The sequence below is a fragment of the Drosophila nasuta genome, chromosome 2R, assembly GCF_023558535.2.
Source record: "Drosophila nasuta strain 15112-1781.00 chromosome 2R, ASM2355853v1, whole genome shotgun sequence".
Lineage (NCBI taxonomy): Eukaryota > Metazoa > Arthropoda > Insecta > Diptera > Drosophilidae > Drosophila > Drosophila nasuta.
The window spans coordinates 26,147,452-26,169,148 of NC_083456.1; the positions used below are offsets into that span (position 1 = coordinate 26,147,452).

The following is a 21,697-nucleotide window of genomic DNA, read 5'->3' on the forward strand; positions in this document are numbered from 1 at the left end:
TACACACACGCATAAACAAACACACACACACGAATATATGTATATATTTGGAAATGCATTCATGCAAGGACAATTTCAAATCAATTTGCGCTCATTTGAATTTTGGGCCAAAAACCGAAATGCAAACCGAGCGTGATAATTCAATGAGGTCGAGCGCACAGCACACAGCACAGAACAGTGTGTAATATGTGTGTAACTGTGTCTAACACCATGTATATTTTTATCTGTATGTGTGTATGTCTATATATAGCAGAATATATATGTATATGGCAATTGAACAGGCTGCTTGCTTTGTATGTTTAAGTAGCAATTTATGCCTTTTGGGCCACTTAGACACAGCCACTTTTGATTGTCGCACAGTGACACGCAACACATTAAATATTTAATTTATATTACTCGCAAAATATATATTATTTTATTTACTAATTTACTATTTACTACTATCTTTTTCTAACTTGCATTCGTAATTTGATTAATAAATCGCAACACATTTAACATTTAATGCACTTTACTCGCAAATTTATATTATTTGATTTACTAATTTAGTATTTACCTTAGCCTCTATCCGATTTGCATTCATAATTTGATTAATGCATTTTGTAGTTAACATTTCTGGTGGTCACTGTGCTTTGGCCTCTGTGATTTGCAGACTCTGTGTTAAAGATTTTCTTGTTACCTGCAGGCCAATTCAATTGTCTCGCTTGTCTGCACACGCACAGCCCAAAACTTGTCCCTCTATTGTACTGTCTCTGATCCAGCTGTGTGTCCTTCTGGCTTTTGTTTTTTTCTTTCCTTCTTTCTTTCTTTCTTCGGCTGGCCGAGCTGCTTGACTTTTCGTCCACTTGTGGCATGTGGCAACAGTGCGTATACTTGTTGTCTTCTGTCCTTGTTATTGTTGATTTATGTAAAACTTATTTATTACTGTCTGTGGCAGCCCATAAGAATACAGCAACAAAACAAGCTGCTTATTAAAGTTCTGGTCAGCATTTTTTACCATTTGGCCACACAGTTTGTTTGTGTTGTTGGTTGTTAGCCTGCAGCAACGCAGCAGCAACGAGTTTTAAATGCAAATTTATGAGACACCAATGCTACCCGCTTAATCACTTGTGTTGCTCAAGTTTATATACTATATATATTATGCGTATGGTTGCCTATTGTGCGAGTCTAACCAACAATAAAGAGTTTGGGGAAAAAGAGTTTTGAGCGTTAAGTTGTTTAGAGTTGAGCCGGTTGTAAATGTGCTAAAAGGCAAGATAAATGGCTTGTTATTATAACCAACCTCATTGGCTATGCAGTCGAGTGAGGTATGCTCAACCAGGCCAAAACTCTGCAAAATTAATGAAGCTGTGTGGAATTACTCTCACACACACACACACACACACACACACACTCCGAAAAGTAGCTGAGCATTAAAAGTAACTGACAAAGTGGTAAATACTTAAGGCACCAAGAATCGAATCATCATTTAATACTCTTTAAATTTGGTAAGCTTTCGCTCTTTAAAGGGTATAAACAGCTCACTAATGAAATTCACCTCACCTGCGAAATGGAAAAAATATTACGATAATTGCAATTAGGGCGGAAATTGTAAATGTGCATTAATCATAGCCATAATGGATGTGTTCGCTGCACATTTCGTTAGCTGTCATGTTATCGGCAATTTGGATTTCAGTTTCTCTAGCCCTTTCCCTTTCCCTATCCTTTTCGCATCTCTTTTGCATTCGTTAATAATATTTGCATGGTTAGCGGGATTTAAAGATTTTATATCAATTAAGCAGCCCATTAATTATTGCAAAAACAATGCTCATAAATTCCCACTGAGAATATAGAAATCTATGAATAAATTATTCACGTTTATTATTGTATAATTCAAAAGCGGATACCGAAAAATAACGCTTTAATTATTGTGCACACACAAACAGTTAATAAAAGGTTTCACTCATTTTATCCGCCAATTTGCGATATTAAAAATATACAGTGAAAAATACGCAATAACGGACAGCTAGTTCCCTTAGGCAGAGTTATCGCATGTTATTTTAATTGACAAATTTACAATTCACAACATTCGCTAAGCCAACGCGAATTTATTTCAATATAATCTGAATTTTAAATTCATAAATTATATTTATTTTGCTATTTTAAATGGTATTAATTGATGTGTTAAATATTTATATAATTTATTTTATGAGTCGCACTTGTTTGCCAGCTAAAAGTGCATAATTATTTTCAATGAATTTATGAACGATTATGAGAGTTAGTTGCTTTTTTATTTGGCCAGTTTAAAAGAGTATTTGAAATTTCCATACTGAATGATATATTACGTATACGCAATATACACAACCTGAAATTAATGAAGTAATATAATAAATATTCATTGTATCCATATTCATACTATTTATATTTAATTTCCTTTCAACAAGTGCACAGCCACCGCCGCTTGCGTTATTTCAATGTCAATTTACTTAATGAAATTCACGATTTTTCTCTTCACTTATGTTTTCTTTTTTTCAGCTGAAGGGTGCGCGCTGGAAGTTTTCTGAGTTTTGTTTGTTCAACAACTGATGACAACATGCTGAAACCATTCACCGTGATTATTGGAATTTTTTATTTAGGTGAGTTGTATTTTTTTTTTGTTTGGTTTGTGTGTGCGATTGTGTATTCGTTTAACAGTCCCATGCGCATTATTAATGACGTTTCTTTAATTGAAATTCGGCATGCGAAATTTCCAAAGCCGAGAGACCAATTAATTAATCACATTTGCCGTTAAACGATTTGTGCACAGACATTTTTTTTGTGTGCTAATTAAACAGCATGACACATATGATAAATGGATTTTTGATTGTATTCGCGGATGTGACAATTTATTTTGAAAATTCTTATTCAACAGTTGTTGCCAAATGTACTGTTAAACGCAATTAACTGTTACAGTTTTGAGAGCACTGAGCAGCTTAACAGCAATTCAACAACAGCAACGACAACAACGAAAGTTTTAGGAAATATTTCAACCAAAGCTTAAAATGGTGTCCGCAAATACGAAGCTTTTAAGATTGAAGCTTTTATCTTGAGCTTATAACAAAACTCGCATTGCCTGGCATACTTTTGAGCTTTATATTTTACGAACTTTTGGTTTTTCCATAGCTTTTGGTTATAGCTCCTGCTTACCGATGTATAACACAAAATCCTAGTTGAGTTAGCTTCACCATTAACATTCAACGAAAGAAACTTTCTTTGCTAAGGATATTTCCAAAGTTTATTTGACTAAGGACATTTCCAAAGCTTTTCATTTGAGTAAGCTTTTATCTCTGTAACTATCGATATATTCTCCACTCAATATAACGTCCTAGACGATAAATATAAACTTAAAAGCTTCTGTTGGCGCTCTGCTCAAATTTCTGTTCTATGTTATCTATTCAAATGACAGTAATATATTGATAAGCGCTTGATTCGAAGTGAAATTTTTATATATGTATGTGTAATGGGACTTACTCATTGTTAGATTATTTGTATGACCAACCTTAAAGCATTTTAATACCTTTATACAAGCGTTAAAAATCTTAAAAGGCATAACATTTAGGACCTGCCATAAATTTATATGTATTTATTATTTGCCATTAAAAGGAGTCCCCTCAATGTGGGCAGCGACTCCCTCGGAATACGTTATTATTGTGACCAACATAACTTTTATAACGCTTCCATTAAAAATTAGAAAAGAAAGTCGCACAAGGTGGAAAAAACCAACAGCGAACAGCAAACTATAATTATGTTTATCTTAATTATATTGCGTGACGTAAGTTTCTTATTAAGCGGCAAAAGGCAACAAAGTCACAAAGTCACCTGCCACAACAATCATCCACCATGTATATGAGAAGCCCTTACGGAATTATTATTACATGCGAAGTTCCCCTTTCTGCTTTGGATCGGACTCAACATTCACCCACTCAACAACAACCCAACCAACTCAACCATCCCAGCTCCCACTCAGCTATTCAGCCATTTTCAGACTCACCTTCGGAGCGATGGAGACGAAGTCGCAATCGCAGACGAAGTAAGAGTCGCGTGAGGAATCACAGCACGCGCGGTGTGCCAACGAATGGTCAAGTGGCGCCTTCATCATCGAGGTTTATTTGCATATAAAGCGTGTGGTGGCACCAAAAACTCAATTGCCACATGGCCGGGAGGGAGTTGGAGGCCTTTGCTTTTGATTTCTTTGTGGCATACGAGTGCCCGAAAAAGTATGCTAAGAAATTAAGCACATTCGCAATTTGCGTGCTGCGGTTGCTGTGCTGTGCTCGGGGCGTATGCGCAATGCAAAGCAAATATATTTGACCCTTATGACACACGCAAATAAAAGTGCACGTCATTACCTTGATTTGCTGCGACCTGTAACTCGAGTCTCGAAACACTGCTCAAGGCGGCATACTTGTACATATTTCTAATCCCTTTTGTTGTTCGAGTTGCCATTAGAAACACGGGCAGAGACAAATTGATTGCCAACGCTTATCGAATGCAAATAATGTTCACTTGAAAACTCTTATAGTACACTGAGAGTTGTCCCATAAATCCCTGGAGGCAGCTCTTGATCCATTTCATTTATGCTAATCAAAAGGCAGCAGCAGCAGAATCAAAATCAATTTCTTGGCATTATGCGAGCTGAGTCGATAGTTGAGGCATCTGCTGGTCCAATGGCTGTGATAAATCAAAACAATTAAGTCGCTTTAAATTGGAGGGCGGAGAGAGAGCGAGAGAGAGTCAAAAGCGGAGCCAAGCCATAAAGTGACTAGCATTAACCAAAGTCTCAAGTGGGGCTAATAAGCTTGAGACAGCGCTAATTTTACCCTCATTAAACAAACTGACATGGCAGCCAAGCAAGCAAGCAGGCAACCAAAGTTGAGGCACACAGACCAGCGACCGAAGACCGACGTCCCTGTCCCTGTAGCTGTCGCTGTCGTTGTTGCTGTCTTTCGACTCTGTCGCTGTGGCCAAGTGGATGTGGATACGAGGACACAAACTCAAAAGCACAACGTCGCTTTACTGTCGAAGCTTGCTAACATTTTAGAGGCTCAATAAACTCGAACCCAAACTCGACTTTCCTCCCCCCCCTATTCCCACAGAAATTGCGATGGACGACCCATAGACGGAGCTTGTCTCAAGTCAGCCCATCACCCCCGACACAAAGGCTCTGGCGTTGCCATTTTGGCAGTCATTAACGGCAAACTGCTTCATCATTTAATAACCCAAAAGTGAGCTGGTTAAATGCCGAGGCTGCCATCCTGCCAGCCTGTGCTGGCCCTAAAAAACATTCAATCCTCCCCACATAGATACCACCATTCATACCGACAAACATTCCGACCCACAACAGCTTGGAAAAAAAACCAACGAAGAGCAAGTGAAAAAAAGTGGCGTAGAACATGCCACACTTATTTTTATAGATTTCATTTTAACGCCGAAAAGGCAAACGCATCAAGGCTGAAGAAACGCTCTGCTTCACTCCCTCCCTCCCTTCGCTTCGATGCCACGCCCATCACTTTATGTTTGTGTTCGTTCTGGTTACGTTTCCTTGGCAAGCGCACATAGCTGGCATGCCTACATCAAATTGGCAAGGCGTCAAGCCAGTCAGCCAGCCTGTCTCTGAGCGAGAGGAGACCAACACACAAAAAAAAAGGGTTCATTATGGCAATTTGCTTAAACTCGTGTGCCTGCCACAGCCCCAACTTGAAGTTTGTGTCTTTTTCGGTTCTTGTGTTCTGTTTTTTTCTTCTTCTTCTTCCGTTGTTATGGTTCGAGAGTATCTTTTGCCTTTTTAAAGCCTACGCAATGAAAAACGCGCCACAATTTGGCGGACTCTTTTTTTTTTTGGTTTTTGTGCCTTTTGCTATTTGCTCGAATGGTTTCTCATGGCCATTTCAAACACATTGCGCCAGCAAAAGTTCATAAAATATAATGATAAGCAGCATTTGTTTTCCTCTCGTGGCCAATGATTAAGGTTTTGCCACACTTTAAACTTTCAACGCTGCAGTTCAATGCACTCCAAACGTCAACTTTCTTAGTCCTCCAACTTAGGACTCTTACCTTCTATCGTTGTATCGTGTGTGTGCACAATGTCGCCTTATTTTAATATGAATTTCTTTTAAGCCACTCTCAGCAGGTGGTTGATTTCGCCAGTTTCGTGCCACTAAGTTTTTATTATAATAGCAGCAAAGCAGCCAAAGCAGCAAATGCCTTTGCTCTAGTTATGTTTACCCATGGATATTTATGACATCATTTCAACAGGCGCAGAAAATTTTTAATTGCATACTCCGAGGTGCCTTCGATTGCTGGCAGTTGCAGTCAAATCAGAAAAGTATTTGAAAATGCACTTAGGCTCAAAAAGTGCTGGCTCACTTAGGGCGACACTTGAGAAACACATAAAGACCACGCAAACAGTCGCAACAAAGGCAAGCAATGACACTGGCTTACAAAAATAAAATAAGTTACAAATGTGTTGTTCTTAAATTAATTTAAATTGTAAAAATTGTATTAGACTTTCAATAATTTTTAAAAGTTGACTTCCAACCTTTCTTGCCAGACACTTAATTTAATATTTCCAACTAATATCATTACACTTGAGTAATAAAAATGTGCCTTTGTCGTCTGTGGTCGCCGGAAGTGGACTGCCAGCAATGTAGAAAGAGTTAGCGTGATGTGTTTTAATATGCCCTGTTGAAATTATTGTTGATGAAAAGGAGTTGACTGATTTATAATAATGTTGTTGATATAACGAAAAAGATACAAATTTTCTAAGCTGCGTTTTCTTCTTTAGAAAATATTTTAATATAAGAATGAAGTCTATATGAGGGTAATATTCATACATTTTTTTAAATATTCCGAAATTTCATTATCTTTTCTCTCGCACTTTTCTGCAGGGTATCGTGGCATCTATTCCTATTTTCGTACATTTTTATTTGTCGTGCGTTTGGCCAGAGTTTAATTATATTTGCGTGAGCTTGTGACATTGCTGCTTGGACTTTGTTATGCATGAGATTGCGACTGGAAATTCGTCTTGACGTTGCGCACTCGAGTGACGCATTTAAAAAGTTATTAACTGTGTTTCAGCGTGGCTCCCTCGTCAGGCAGTCAGCAGGCAGTCAGTTAGACAAGTAAGACAAGTAACTGTGACCATTGGTATCACTTTATTTCAATGTCCTTGCGTCATTGTTGACTGTTGTCGTCGGTCGACTGTTGGCACTCGACGGTTGAGTGTTGACTGAATTGTCAACGACATGATTTGTCATCCTCAGACGCGTTTAACGAAGCGACCGATTTGGTTTTCAGGAGGCTCATCGGTTGCCTTTGATCGATTATCCAACACGTTGTCGTGCTTGTTGTAGGAGTATTTTATGTTATTACTGTTGTCGCCTGGCCATTAATGGGTAATAAGTAAATTGCGTGCTTTCCCCATTCGCAGTGATTGCTCACTTTTCGACAGTTTCTGTTCTCTCTCGCCTTTCGGCTCTCGACTCTCGACTCGCTCATCAGCTGCTGCGACGTTTGACGTCTGTCCACTCAGCACCTGACCTTTGGGCTATATCCTGAGTTGCGGTTGCCCATTAATCAAAGCAGACAACAGAGACGCCAATCGTTGGGAGAAGCAAATGTTGGCCAAACTGGGCGTGTTTCGGTATTTTTTTTTTTCGTCAATTCCGTTTGCATTTTCTATTTTGGTTTACTACATTATGAAGACATTTCGTGTCGTGTCGATTTGCTGCAGCACACTCGGCGTATGCGTAACATATTGTTGTTATTGTGTTCGACGTTTGCGTTTTGTGTGCCAAGTAATTGGTGGCAAGTGGCAAGGGCAACAACAAAATAAAACGAGAAATATGGTAATAATATTTGATTTGAAGTAGCTTCCTGTCAACTCCCTTTGCCTCATTCCCTTCTCTTCTCTAAGTTTATTCAGCATTCACGATTCACGACTTTGGCAGTTGCCTAATCTTTCGCTCGCTCTCTCTTTCTTTCTCTCTCTGCGTGTATGTTAGAGTATTTATTCAAATTAAGGTCAAAGGCGGCCTTTGTTTGTTGCGGGGCAGAGTGGAGTTCGTTGGGTGGTTTCTCGTTCGTGGTTCGCTTCTCCCATGTCCCTCAGCTAATGTTGTTTTCAGTGGCAATTTATGTTTTCAGTGGCATTTAATCAGCCGAGCCTTGAGGAAATTTGCACATTTATCGCTGGCCCGGCCTCCATTTTTGTATTGCCGATTATCGTACTCGTATGCATGCATATCGTATTGAGTGTATTGTACTATATCCTTTGCCACATCCTCCTATCGAAACGCATATCCTTTGCATTGAATCTAAATTGTTTTATGCCTTTCTGCTTGGGCATCCCCTTGGCAGTCGTTTGCGCCTTTGTTGCTGCTCCTGCTGCTTCTGTTGCCACCGCCAAATATGCTAAACAGATAAAATTCGATTCGATTTCGTTTTCGTTTTGCGTTTTCGCTTTTCATTTTCCGCATTCAGTTTTCAGTTTAGATGGGGGAAGCCTGCTTGCTTAATTTATCTCTGCCACTCTGTGTGAGGCCCAATACACAAATACATTCCGCTGTTTTTACAGAATTTCCAATTTGTTTTGATAATATTTTAAGTTGGTTGTCCAGAGTTATTTCTAACAAGCTTTTTAAAGTTTTAGAGAATTTAAAAAAAAAATATTTTTTTATTGCTAAACGAACTAATCTGTTATGCCAATAACAATTGAAGTTGATATGAAGACTGCTCCAAAATATTTTAATATTTCTAATAGTTTTAGATTACTATGAATGCAAATTAATCTTTAATTCCAAGAAATATTTAAACTGTTCAGAAATATTTCAAACTTTTTAAAAATTGTACGAAAATATTAAAATATTTCTTAAGCTTTTGGTATACTATTAAATGCAAACTTATTTGTAATATCAAAGACTATTTTCGATGACTTCAATCCAATTCAAAAACTTTATAGAATTACCAAAAATATATATGTTTCTTGTTACTGTTTCCCCTTATTTATCAAAACATAAACCCATAACCAGTCATACCTAGGCAGGGCATTTAATTTGCGCTGATTGGATTAGCTGTGAGCATTGACAGCCGGTTCGGGCTGCTCATTTGCAGCAAATGCTGAAGTTTTGTTGGCCAAAAGCGTCAACAACATGCATTGAGGTTGCAACCACACGGCCGATGACAGAGTTGCAACGTTTGGCTTTCCAACAACCAACAACAACCTGATCTCCCTTTTATACTCCCACTCCACAAAAAAAGCTGACAACACTAATGAGACGCCACCCAATGTTGCAACTCCATAAGGGAGGCCCTGCCACGCCTCTGAATGTTGCAAGTTGCTAGTTTATGGCATTTGTTTTTATGCAGTTTTTCGCCTTACCTGGTCGGCCTTCGTTCCATTCATCTGCCTGCCTCCAAGCTGCCACAACTTTGACATAATTCTGGACTCGACTGACAGGCTTGGGCCAAAGCCAACTAGTACAAAAAATGTATAATATATATATAGAGAGAAATCTGCTATATATATAAATGTCTGTAGGAAGAGCGGAAAGTTTTTTGGGTGCTTTGACTCGGGTGGTTTTTTTTTGCTTTGCTATGCAGCTGGTTGTTGCTTTTGCACAACCAGCAAAAGTTGATAACGAGCAGGTGTTAAAATGTGACCAAGTGTAGGCTGCTGCTGCTAGAGACACGCCCCCTTCTGGCCCATGTTGCACTCACTGCTCCCTTCAGCTGCCTGTTCGGGTGATTACAAGTTGTTGACACTTTGCAGTTTGTGGCGAGAACTCAAAGCAAAAAACAAAGTTGACACCGCCTTCGCTTCTCCGCCCCCGTCACCGCCACCGCCTTCGAGTATATTTGGTGTTGCTGTGACCATGGGCAACATGCCGCAACATTCGTCCCGCAGCTGAGGCTTGTGCTTGTCCTTGTGCTTGTGCTTGTGCTCTCTCGTCTTAAGCCCATTTGAGCTGCCAGCTTGTTTGTGGCTGTCACGCAGCGTTGCCACAGTGTGTGTGTGTTGTGTGAATTGGCCGGCCATATTCAGAGCAGCCGAAGCAGCAGCAGCAATGCATATTTGCTGTCACGTTTCCCCTAACCTCCCTTCCCCGTATCGCCTTTGCTGCCCTTACACTCATCTACCTTTATGGCATTACAAGTTTAAGAGCCTCGGCGTCATACGTTGACTTTTTAATGAGCTTTCTGGCGGCAATTTGCCGAAAGGTGAAATTACGTAAAGAACCACAGACACACGCACACACACACATTTACACATATGTGTGAGGTGTGTAGAAAGTGGGGGGGGAAGGGAAGGGAAGGGGGCATCTTTGCCACAATGCGTACACACACACATTTTTGATCAGTGCCCAAGTCGAATATCATTTCACATATCGTTAAAATTCGTTTAGGCGCAGCATACAAATTGCTACATTTCCGCTAAAACTTTGAGGTGCCACGCCTCCTCCTCCGCCCTCTCTCTTAGACCACAACCACTTTAAGAAATATATATATATGTATATATAAATGTATGTATGCAACGTGTGCTGTGGCATCAGCGTCGTTGACTGTAAATTGAATGAAATTGAAAAATTCAACGCAACAGCAATTCCATTACACGTTTTTCCTGGCTCATTTTCACCATGTTTTTCCTCTCCCCCCACAACAACCTCAAACTGCTTGACTCGAAATTTATTCATTACATGCAATTTTTTCATTTTTTTTTTTCTTCGTTTCACTTTCGTTTATCTGGTTGCTGGCATTTCTTGAGCATTTCGCTTTCATTGAGCCTCATCTCCGGCAGCTCGTCGTCATCGTCGTCGTCGTCTTCGGCGTCTTCGTTGTTGTCTGGCGCATTAGGCTGGCAATCAGAAATCATGTGTGAAATGGAAAAAATGTGAAAACACTGAATTCCATGCGAAATAAAATGAAAATCGCGGTGCGAGCAGCTCGAAAGAAACAAGAAACAAAAACACGACCATTACCGTTTGCCTGAGGGCATCCATAGGCATTTATCTTCAAGTGTTTGTCTCGATGTTTCTTTCTCTGTGTGTATGTGTGTGCTTTCAATTACATTGGCAATTGCTGTGGTAACAACACCGGAAAGTGTCGTTGGCCCGTGGGCGTGGTTAACAACAATCCACAATGTGTCCAATGCTTGTCCATTCCAACTATGGGCCACAACTAATCAATATGAATGAATAAATAATCGTTTACAAATACCTAAAGCCTGAGGAGACAGAACTTCTGCCTTAGCATGGTAATATTTGCAATCTGCATTTTATAAATATGCTTATGCGCAATCAACAATGCCACAGCCATAGCTTGGTATCCTTTGCAGCTCCATCCACAGCTTTAGCTCCAACTCGGTTTCCATCTGCAACTTCCGCTCTTGCTTTTGATCCGACTGTGGCTGCTGCTGTGCGACATGTTGGGCACATTTCGAATGCCGAATGCGTTTCCTTTTAATGTCTAATATAAATGCCCGCTGTCTCGCATTTACTTTCTTGGCTGTCGTCAATAAGCGTTCAATATGTGTGGCACTCCCTGTCCTGTGACAGGACCTTTCTCGCTTTCGCTTGCATTGCGTTTGACATGCGTTGGGCGATTGCAATTGCCGACTTATGCTTATCGCATAAGCAAATAGCAATGTCGCTCTGCAGCAGCAATGCAACCAGCAACAAGCAACCAGCAACAGCAAACTGTGGGCAACTGTTGCCACACACATCCTTTGATCCATCCTGACCATTTCCCATTACACACAAACACACACATACAATGTGTTTGTTTATTCCGCAAGTTGCTGTCAGCATTTACCTTATCCTTATGAATTTTACAATTCTCCTGATGCGCATAATAGAAATAAACAATCCTGACCACGCTTCACATAAACTAGACTTCTTTTCTACTATTCTATGTACATAAATATTTTTCTCTTCGAATGCGTTTTAATTTTCTTAGTTATTTATGTTTTTTTTATTCATTTTCTTTTAACTCTATTGCAATTCAATTCTGGTTTTTGCTGCTGACTTTTTGATCTACGCTGCTTCAATTGATATTGTGTATTTGATGAAGAGCTAAATAGAATTTGAAAGCTCTTGATTTTCTAGATTTATGAGTGTGAAATGCCATTTGTCTCTAAATCTGTTTAATTACTCGAAAGAAATACAGTTATGTTGGCCTAGCAAAATTTGATTAAAAACCAAAATTTAATAACATATTTCTACACAAATTATTTGACTGTGATTTTTGATAAGTTTTAAAAATATAATCATATTTATTTAGACTCTGTTTTAAATGATTTTACTGAATACCACACTAAATTAATATTGTTATGAAGCTATATTTTAAATCCAATTTTATTTAGAATTATAAATAAATATTTGACTATTTTTCTAAGAAATTTTTTAACAATGAAATTTTTATATTTGTTAAATAAAATATTTACTTGAATTGTCCTTAAGTGGTGGGAAATTAAAAAATATTCTTAATGTGCTATAAAAAAATATAATTCAATCATAAATATATAATCAGTTGCTACTTTTCATCATTATTTACATGTCAAAGTACAAATCTTTAATTATTTTAAGAGTTTTTTGCGAATATTTGTATTATATTGCTTTTATGATATTATTTATTTCTTTTTATATCCAACTTGATACAAAAGACTCGACTTTAAGCTTGTCAAGGCTCATATTTAAAGATCTGTCACTTTCGAGGTGTTTTAAGCATATGTTTGCCAGTGTGTATGTGTGTGTGTGTGTAATTTCGGTTAGTTGATGTCGCTTACAAACTTGCATACTAAATAAGCCCTCAGCTCTCCGCAGTCACCTCATCCATTCTACAATTTGCAGTCTTCAGCCGCCACTCATTTGTTTTCTTTTCGCGCCCAAAGGCGTGCCACAGTATGTGGCGAAGAAGCACATGACGTTTGCAGCGACATGTTCTGTTACACCCACACTTACACACTTACACACACACAGACTAACACACGCAATTACAGCCGCACAGCATTGTTGCAATTGCACGGGAAATAGACTTTTTGAATGCGAATGCGTTGCACATGTCGTAAGGAATACGCTTACAAAAAAAAGTTGCGCCACAACCCGAAAGCAGAATGAAGAGCACACACAAACACACAAAAAAAAAAAAGAAAACACGATGTAAAGAAAAGAAAAAGAAACGAGAATCCAGCTAGCAATAGGGGAATCTTTTTTCTTGTAAGCAATTTCTTATTTTTTTATTTTCTTCTCTAATTTTTTTTTTTTTTTTTTTTTAGTTTTGCAGTTGCAAGTTAGTTTTTTCCTTTCGGGCCGAAACACGAATCAAGTGGCGGGAGTGGTAACTAAAAGGTGTAGAGGAAGGAGGAGCTGAGGCAAGACAACTGCTTGCTATTCCACATGCAGCAGACTGCATCCTGTCCCTGCGGTTTGCGCTTGTTCTCTTAGATGTTTGTCGTTGTTGTCGCCATTGTAGTAGATGTTAGTGGGCCCCGTCTTCATGTTTCTTCATGTTGTCAGCGTTGTCGTGGTAGTAGCTGCTGCGATGCTGTCTCTAAATCCGTGCTACTTAAATTGTCCCTAAAATCCTCGTGGCAATTCTTTCGCCATGAAGCACATGCAGCTTTTGTGTGTGTTCTGTATGAGAATTTAATGACATTCTTAAGTTGTCATCAGTGGTTGGCAGGCCAAAGAGACCAAAGCAGGCCAACTAGACTCGACTAGACTCCACTCTCAGCTCGACTCTCGACTCGACTCGTCTCGACTCGACTTGAGTTGAGTTCAGTTGACTGTTAGCTGCATTGCATCCACAAAAAATAAGGAAAACTGGAACTCAAACTGCGCGCTGTCAGTACCTTTTTGGACTAGCTTTGCTTTGGCTTTTTATCCTGTATTCCTGTTGTTGTCCTTGTTGCCTTGTTGCCGTGGCTGCGCTGAGAATATTAAATTGACTGGGGCCAACAAAATGAGTAGAATCATTAGCGTACAACGACTCACTCTCAGCAGCAGCCCAACAAATTGCGCCCACATATTGCGCAATCGCTGCCGTTGCCGTTCCCGTTGCTGCATTTTGCTGCTATTGCTGCTGGCATGTCGTCTTTTGAAGATGAAGTCATATCAGCATTAGTGTCTGCTGTCTGTTGGACGCTCTCGGCAAAGTTGGGCTGTCGCTCTCTCTCTATATATGCCATAGAATAGATTCTACTACTAGTTTTTTTTTTGGCTGCTTTCTTAGCCTCTAACAGGATGAGAAAGGAAGAGAGAACAGCGTAGAGACATTTGCATGCATTTTGTATTTTTGGGGTCAGATCTGAGATATGAGATTCGTAGTTGTACTTGTACTTGTCCTATATGCAATATCTTCCCATATGATTGTGTGCCTGGGTAGAAGAAGATGAAGAGGAAGAGGGACAGGCGAATTTAATTTCAATTTAGGAGCAAAACATTTGCGCTGCGCCTGTCAAGCATTTTCCATTTGCATTTATTTTTGCGCTGTATGCGCAAATCTTTTGCTATTTGTACAAGAGACAGCCGCAGACTAGAGAAAAAGCCGCGCGCATTTGAATATGCAATTTGCAATTTGACTTGACGACGACAACGACGAGGCCAAAAACCGCCAACCCATCCAAGTGTGTCACCCTTTTATACCCCGGGACAAGCTCGAGTTAATCTGCGGGCTTAAGAAATGCCAGACGCGGGCTTGCAGAGTCACAGTTATACGTAGTAGTCACAGTTACAGTTGCAAGTTGCAAGTCGCAGTTACAGTTGCCGCACACATAAAAGCTGCACGCCGCGACATTTTATCACAACGCGAGTTTGTGATGGTTTTTTTGCTATATTTTTTTTTTGTGTGACCAGAGAGAGAGCGAGTCCTCTGGCGTTTGGCTGACATTTGAGGCATGAGGCAAGATTTATGCACTGGGGCTGCAGTTGAAGACAGCTGTCGTTTGCTGGCGCTGTCTTTTTCTGTGAGCTCTAATAGCTTTTTATCCGCGTGCATGAAATATGCCGCGAAAATGGCAAATAGAGCCGCCGGGAATATGGAAAGTGTCAATCCAAAAGTTTTTTCTCAAGTGTGGCGACAATGACAGAAGAGTGAGAGAGAGAGAGATAGAGAGAGGGGAGAACATTTCCAGTGATGGGCTTAAAGCAGTCGAAATGGGGAAAAGCGAAAGGGATAAGGTAAAGAGGCCAAAATTAAACCTGGGGCAGACTAAGTACAGCTAAGTTGTCTTGACACGCCACTGACAAGTACACTACACAAACACACACACACACACACACACACAGACATCAGAGCAGACAGTCAATCGCACACACACAGACAATTAAGTCATGATAAATTGCTATTGTATGCGTTTTCAGTCATAAGCGCAGGCGGCAGGCAGCACCCAAAATGAAACAATAAGCCACGTCCGTCAAGTCAACTTGAGGCGACAAGAGTCGAGTCGAGTCGAGTCGAGTCGAGTCGAGACGAGCCCGAGTCGAGTCAAGTTATGAACGGAAGCAGACACACATACACATACAGACACACCTATACACACTCTAACACAGACATAGGCAACACTTCGTCACAGTCACAGTCACAGACAATGCGACCAGACAGTACAAACACCTAACACTTGCTGCCACACTATCTGTGTGTTTAGTCGATGTGTGTGTGTGTGTGTGTGTGTGTAGAGTTTTGCTCTGTCATGGCCTGAGTTTGGGCTTGTGCTTGGGCCTGAGAATGACGGCTTTTGCTGTTGCAAAATGCTTGAAATTCATGCGTTCTGTCAAGTAATTTACCCCAAGCGCGATCCACACACAGTCAAACCAGCCCAAGTGGCTGATGCCTCGCCTCTCACTCTATCTCACTCTCTCACCTTCTCTTGTTGCCCGGATGAGTGTGTGTGAAGTGGTGTAAAGGTACAAAATGAATGTTATTCTACCGGTTGCCATCAACTTTTGCTGTTGCATTCTGAGTGCCATGGCCGCTAGTTTGTTGTTGGGCTCAGCAAATGATGACAAAACCAATGACGTTGGCTTGTAAAGCACATAGATCTGACAGCAAAATACAAGCTGTTAACAAGCTGAACTTTAATCGACTTTAACCATTGTAACCTATTTGCTTAACAGCAGAATTTTAATTGAAAGTAAAAGTTTGGAGTACAGATGTTTTTAAAACAATCGCTTATGTGCTTTTTAAAGTATATAGTTGGCGTTTAAAGCTGATCTAGCTGAACTTTCTTCAACTTTAAGCATTGAAAGCAACTACGCAAGCTGTAGAGCTTTAACTCAATTAAATTGTTTTAAACACATAAATTGACAAACCTAAATTTAATGTACTTAATAAAGCAGAAACTTGGCGTTTGAAGCTCAAAGATCTGAGAGCTACCTATAAGCAAATATTCATGAAGTTTAAGAGAATTTCAGCATTAACAACTTTCACCTAATATGTAGAGCTATAATTGAAATTAAGAGCTTAAAGCTAAAAACAATGAACTTCATAAAGCACATACATAGGTGGCTTAAAAAGCTCATAGATCTGTCAGCATACAAAGCAAATGTAGATATGCATTTTTAAAACAAGCTTTAATGCGCTTTAATATGTAAATTTCAACATAATTATATTTTAAGTCAATTTGAAGCTTATTAAGAATTAAATTAATTTGTCTTAATTTAACTCAACTTCAAAACACCAACTTTTACTTTCAATTGACAATACTATTGTCAGGACAATCACGTCAAGTTCATGCACTCAAATTAGCTTTAATGTGCTTTTAAGCGAGTCGCCAGCAATGTCAGCACTTTGCTCACTTAATCGCATATTTAATGGCCAAATCAGAGCCAAATGCCATCAGACTAGTAACATAAACGGGTACACACCTTCACCTGGCTAATTGCGAACGTGTGTTTACACTTGAATGGCACGGCACCTCATTAGGATGCTCGAAATTATTCAATAGCCCCCTTTTTGGCACGCTGAATTGAACCCTTTTTCCATCGTCGTCGCAACAACTTAACTTGGGTTCGTCGACGAACAATGCGATTAAAATTTTATTTAAATGAATTTTCTGCTCATGCTCAAAACTGCTTCCGGCAACAAGCTCGGATATTGCGTATACGCATCGTGCTCCAGGTAAAGGCAAAAGACTTTTGGCCATGCTGTTAACTCTTCCAGTATAGTGTGTCCTTTTTTGAGTGGAATCTATTATACGTATCCTACGACCGTAACCGTTTCCCCCAAAAAGAAAAGAAAAAAGAAATTGCCAAATGTTACCTTTCAGCTGGTTGACTCTGACTTTGACTTGGGCCCTGGCCGAGACGTTAGTGTTAGTGTTAGAGCCGGTGTTCGTGTTGAGTTGCCTTTATTGAAAAGTGTTCATTTGAGTCACTCGACTTGTAGTTGGGCCAATAGACTGAGCCTAATGCACACAATTTGCTTTGTATGTCCTTTTCTCATGTGCGTGCCTCCCCCCCTTAAGCCTATCCCAATGTGTGTTATGGCTGGAAATTAACATTTTCACCCACACACACACAGTAAGGTACACACAATTGATGCATTACTCGTAGCTGGACAAAGACTTGGGTTGAACTTGGAGATGGAGTTGGGGTTGGGAGATTTTTTGGGGTTGGAAACACGTCAATTAGCTGCAAACCGGATGATAAAACTTTAAGTTTTACTTCACTTGACTAAGTGACTGAGTGACTGAATGCAATTGTTCTGACTGACGCTGACATGTTTACGCATTGTTGTTACAGCTTCCTGGTTTTCATCGCTACCTTCGCTGCTTGTGGTTGGTTTGCTGCCAGGCCAAGTGCTTTGCCTCTGCTTCTAATTATGCGCCTTCTGCAGGGCAACAAACCAGGCAACAGAAACAACAAAAAGAAAGGGAAAGAGGACACTCAAGTGGCTGCAACTGTCACAGTTGCGTTGTGAAGCAGCAGCAAGAAATATAAACATATATATACTTGTGCGTGTCTGTCTCAGTGTTCTCTGTGAGTGCGGATGAGTGCAAAAGTGTGAGTGTGAGTGTGTGAATGTTTGCTTGTGATGTTTTTTTAATTTTCGCGAAATAAGCAATTCTCACGTATTCATCTCTCGGCATGCGGCGTCTTGCGGTGTTTAAGCTCAGCGCATTCGTGTTTCATGCCCAACAACTGCGTTCGCTGTAAATTCAATTCCAACTTCATGGTTTTTGTGGCTCCGTTCTTGTTGTTGTTATTGTTGTTTCGCCAACGGGCGACTGTTTGCCACCTGCCACCGTGCAACTAAGAAAAACGCTTTGTACTTCAAAGCCCAGCAAAATTTGCACTCTACTCTCTTTAGTTCTCTGTTGTTCTCCGTGTGTTGTTTGCTGTGCGTTGTTGTGTGTGTCTTGTGCTGTGTATTTGTGTGTGTTGTGTGTGTGCGTCCGCATGCTGCGATTCGCTGTTGTCTTCGTGTTCTGTTTTGCACTGTGTCTTTACATTCACTTTGTTTATTACCAAAAATTTGTTTTATTTTCGCTCGCAATCGATTGAAGTTTAGTTCGCTTTATTTCGTTGATTTTTTTTTTTGCCCCGCTGTTATAGCTACTGGGCTTTTAAATTCAAGAGCGTGTGTGTGAGAGTGTGTGATTGCAAGTGGGTGTTTTGTAATTCTTATTTTGTTAGCGTTTTGCTTTGATGTTGGCCGCCAAATAAAAGTGCTCTCACTTGTTTATGCTTCCACTAGAAAAGGAAACGGAAGCACGCTTCCATTTAAATTCCAAATCAATTTTCGTTACAGTTTGCAATTAAAGTTAGTTTTGGGTATTCAAAACTGTTTTCAAATTATTAAATGACTCAATTGTATTTACATAATGCGATTGCCTACTTATATCCTTAACCATAACTAATGTATGTTTCTTTTACTTTATTTGCAGGTAAGTCTGTCGATATTCTTATTGCATAGTGTAAGTATTTCTTTGGCTAGCTACTTATAGCTTAATTGTATTAAAGTAATTATAGTCGACATTTATTGTTGGCGCAAATCTCGTAAATATACAAGGAGTCCACTTTGCCCTTTACAGCCTTTGGTAGGGCTCCCATTACCAAGGGGTGCGGGGGGTACATCATTTAGAGGGGTCGGCATGGCAATGCTTTGATTTCGTGCGATAATTATAACGTGCTCTCATGCGCCACCCGAAACGCAAATTCGCCAGCTATGTACGTGCAGCTATGCGTCATCATCAATGTTGAGTGGGTGGACGAAGTGGTTGCTAGTTGTGTATGTGTGTGTGTGTGTGGATCATAGCTATAGCTATAGCTATATAGCTTTGGCTATTCACTCGTGCGTTTGGCGGGCCCGGCTTTATGGATTTATTGCGTTGGCGACACGTTGATATGCCACACAGTACACAAGTCCAAGTCTTTGTCCAACTTCGACTCAAGTCTAGGCCGGCGCCAATTTCTGGCTGCCCTCCCCTTGGCAAATTTCGTGCTCATTGTTTTATGGGTCGCTAGTGCTCGACGAAAACTTCAAGAGCTGTTGGCCGCTGGGCATGTTGCGGGTGTAGGTTGCAGGTTGCAGATGGCAGTCAAGTCGCTGCTGGCAAACCTACAATACTCTTACTGTATTTTCTTCTTTCTTTTTTGCTTTTTTTGCTTTGCCAATTACCGCAAGGCTCGTGGCACTAAGTCGACGCTTCGGGCACTCGCAACGTATACGTAATTTTTATTGGACATTGCCACGCGTCGCCACCGTCTTCGTCTTCGTCTACGTCTTCGTGGATAACGTGAGCTTTGCTCGTACAAAGTCCTAGGCCAACATGAAAAGCTTCGCACACACAGCGCACACAACGTTGCGGCCCACGCTGCGAATACGCTATCAAAACAAAACGGATAATTGCAGTGCCGCTCTCTACGGGCTCTCTGCTTTGACTTTGTTCTCTCTCTTGCTGCTGCTGCATACTCTCCACTCGTGGCTACCTGAAGAGGGTTGGAGCATAGAGGGGAGACTTACCTGCTGTACTATGTGTTCCATGATAGCGGCAGACTGGGGATTCGCTGATTGCGCCACTTGACACACATTCGAGAGCCAGCGACTCGTAATTGTAATTGATTCATCAGCAAAGCAAATTAGCGCACTTGCTGCTCATTCCATTTGGCTCTGCCAGTTTCACGAGATGCTCCTAATTGATTGCATTTGAAGCAAACTGACAACTGGATTGCCAATCGCACTGCAAATATAGAAAATAGTATAGAAGAATGCCATTAACTAATGCCACAGAGATGGAGATGCATAACAACTGTGGACCAAATGCCAATGCAACTAGAAATTCCAATGTGCAATGTGCAAATAGAAATAGGAATTGCAATAATTGCGTGAAATACTCATGCCGTAATTCCACTTTGCCATGTCCTCTTTGCGGCTTCTACAGTTTGACAAGCACTGCTCACAGAAGTCTACACACAACACAAAAATTTGGCGCCAAACGAACGTACGCTCTCTCGCTATCGCTCTCGTTTCGCACGAACACGAAGTGTGTGTTCCTTGCCGAAGCGAAGCGAACGACACGCGAGCGACACACTGCCGAGGACACGAAGCGATGAAGCAGTTGTTGGCAATGGCCAAAGGGACACAAACAGTTTGCGACTAAGACTCGTGAGGAACGGACACGCGGCCAATAGCAAACGGGCATTTGTGTAGCGTGCCACCGTGCGAATCGAATTACGAATCGGACTCGTTCACCATGTGTGTATGAGAGTGTCCTTAGAGCAGAAAATGTTTGAATGCAAATGAATTATGTACAACCGGCTTGGACAACACCACTGATTAGTGACAGTGTGTGTAGTTGTTGTGTGTGAGTGCGCGCTTCAATCGTGCGTGACCAACGACGACGTCATTCAAGAGCTGAATACGTGTGCGTGTGCTCTCGTCCCCCCTCCCAGAAGGAACATCAACGTCAACGCGATCGTGGTACAGTGTTAAAAAAAATAAAGAAACAACAGCTAAAAGTGCGTAAATCACTGAGTGTCAGCAGAGTCAGTCAAGTGTGATTTTCATATGATTTAAGCCAGAAACAAAAACCCACAAAAAAAAAGGACAAACACTGCCAGAGATTTGTGTTGTTGCTGCTGCTGCATATGCCATATAATTTAATTTGGCAAATGTGTTGGAAAATTGTACAGCAAAGCGAAAAGCGCAAGGCATTCACTGAGACAAAGAATCAGGACTCAGGACTCAAGGCCCAGGAGTCAGAGGCAGTCAGTCAAGCGGCTGTGAAGGCTTCACACACTTCACACACTTACCTCGCTTCGTCCTTCGCTTCGATTCAGTTAAATGCTAATGGGTTAATGCGGTTCAGCGCTAGCGCTTCAGCTTACATTCTCGCTCTCATTCTCTCGCTGAGAACTATCGCATTTACATAGTATATCTTGTTATTTACCTAGGCGCGCCACTCTCGTTAATTGTATGCAAAAAACTTGCAAACAATCGCTGTTAGCTCAACTGAGTGTGACTGTGTGTGTGTGTGTTGGTGGCACAGCCTTTGCAACAACTTTTTCGGTGGCTGCTTCAATTACTAACAGCCCCGCAACAATAGCACTATTTCCGCTCTAAAATTTGAGCCAAGTTTTTGAGCCAGCTGCGTTTCGCTTTACCGCTTGCTCGCTTGTGTCTCTTCTCGCCTCTGTGTGTGTGTGTGTCTTTTGGCCACCTTTCGACTGGCTCGTTGCCGTTCACT

At 40.6% G+C, this 21,697-nt stretch overlaps 1 protein-coding gene across 6 annotated transcripts in view; it reads left to right on the forward strand.

Moving 5' to 3' along the window:
* The window catches only part of LOC132787072 (uncharacterized), a 116,385-nt gene that overhangs the window by 13,294 nt on the left and 81,394 nt on the right, over positions 1-21,697 (forward strand). Inside the window, exon 2 of one of the 6 annotated variants that reach the window (XM_060793957.1) lies at positions 2,512-2,612. In XM_060793957.1, the coding sequence (XP_060649940.1) occupies positions 2,570-2,612 (43 nt within the window). In that variant the 5' untranslated portion in view covers positions 2,512-2,569. Of the gene's footprint in view, positions 1-2,511; positions 2,613-20,614; positions 20,970-21,697 lie in introns of those variants that run through there. The other 5 variants (XM_060793955.1, XM_060793961.1, XM_060793956.1 and 2 more) reach the window with 5 other exon arrangements.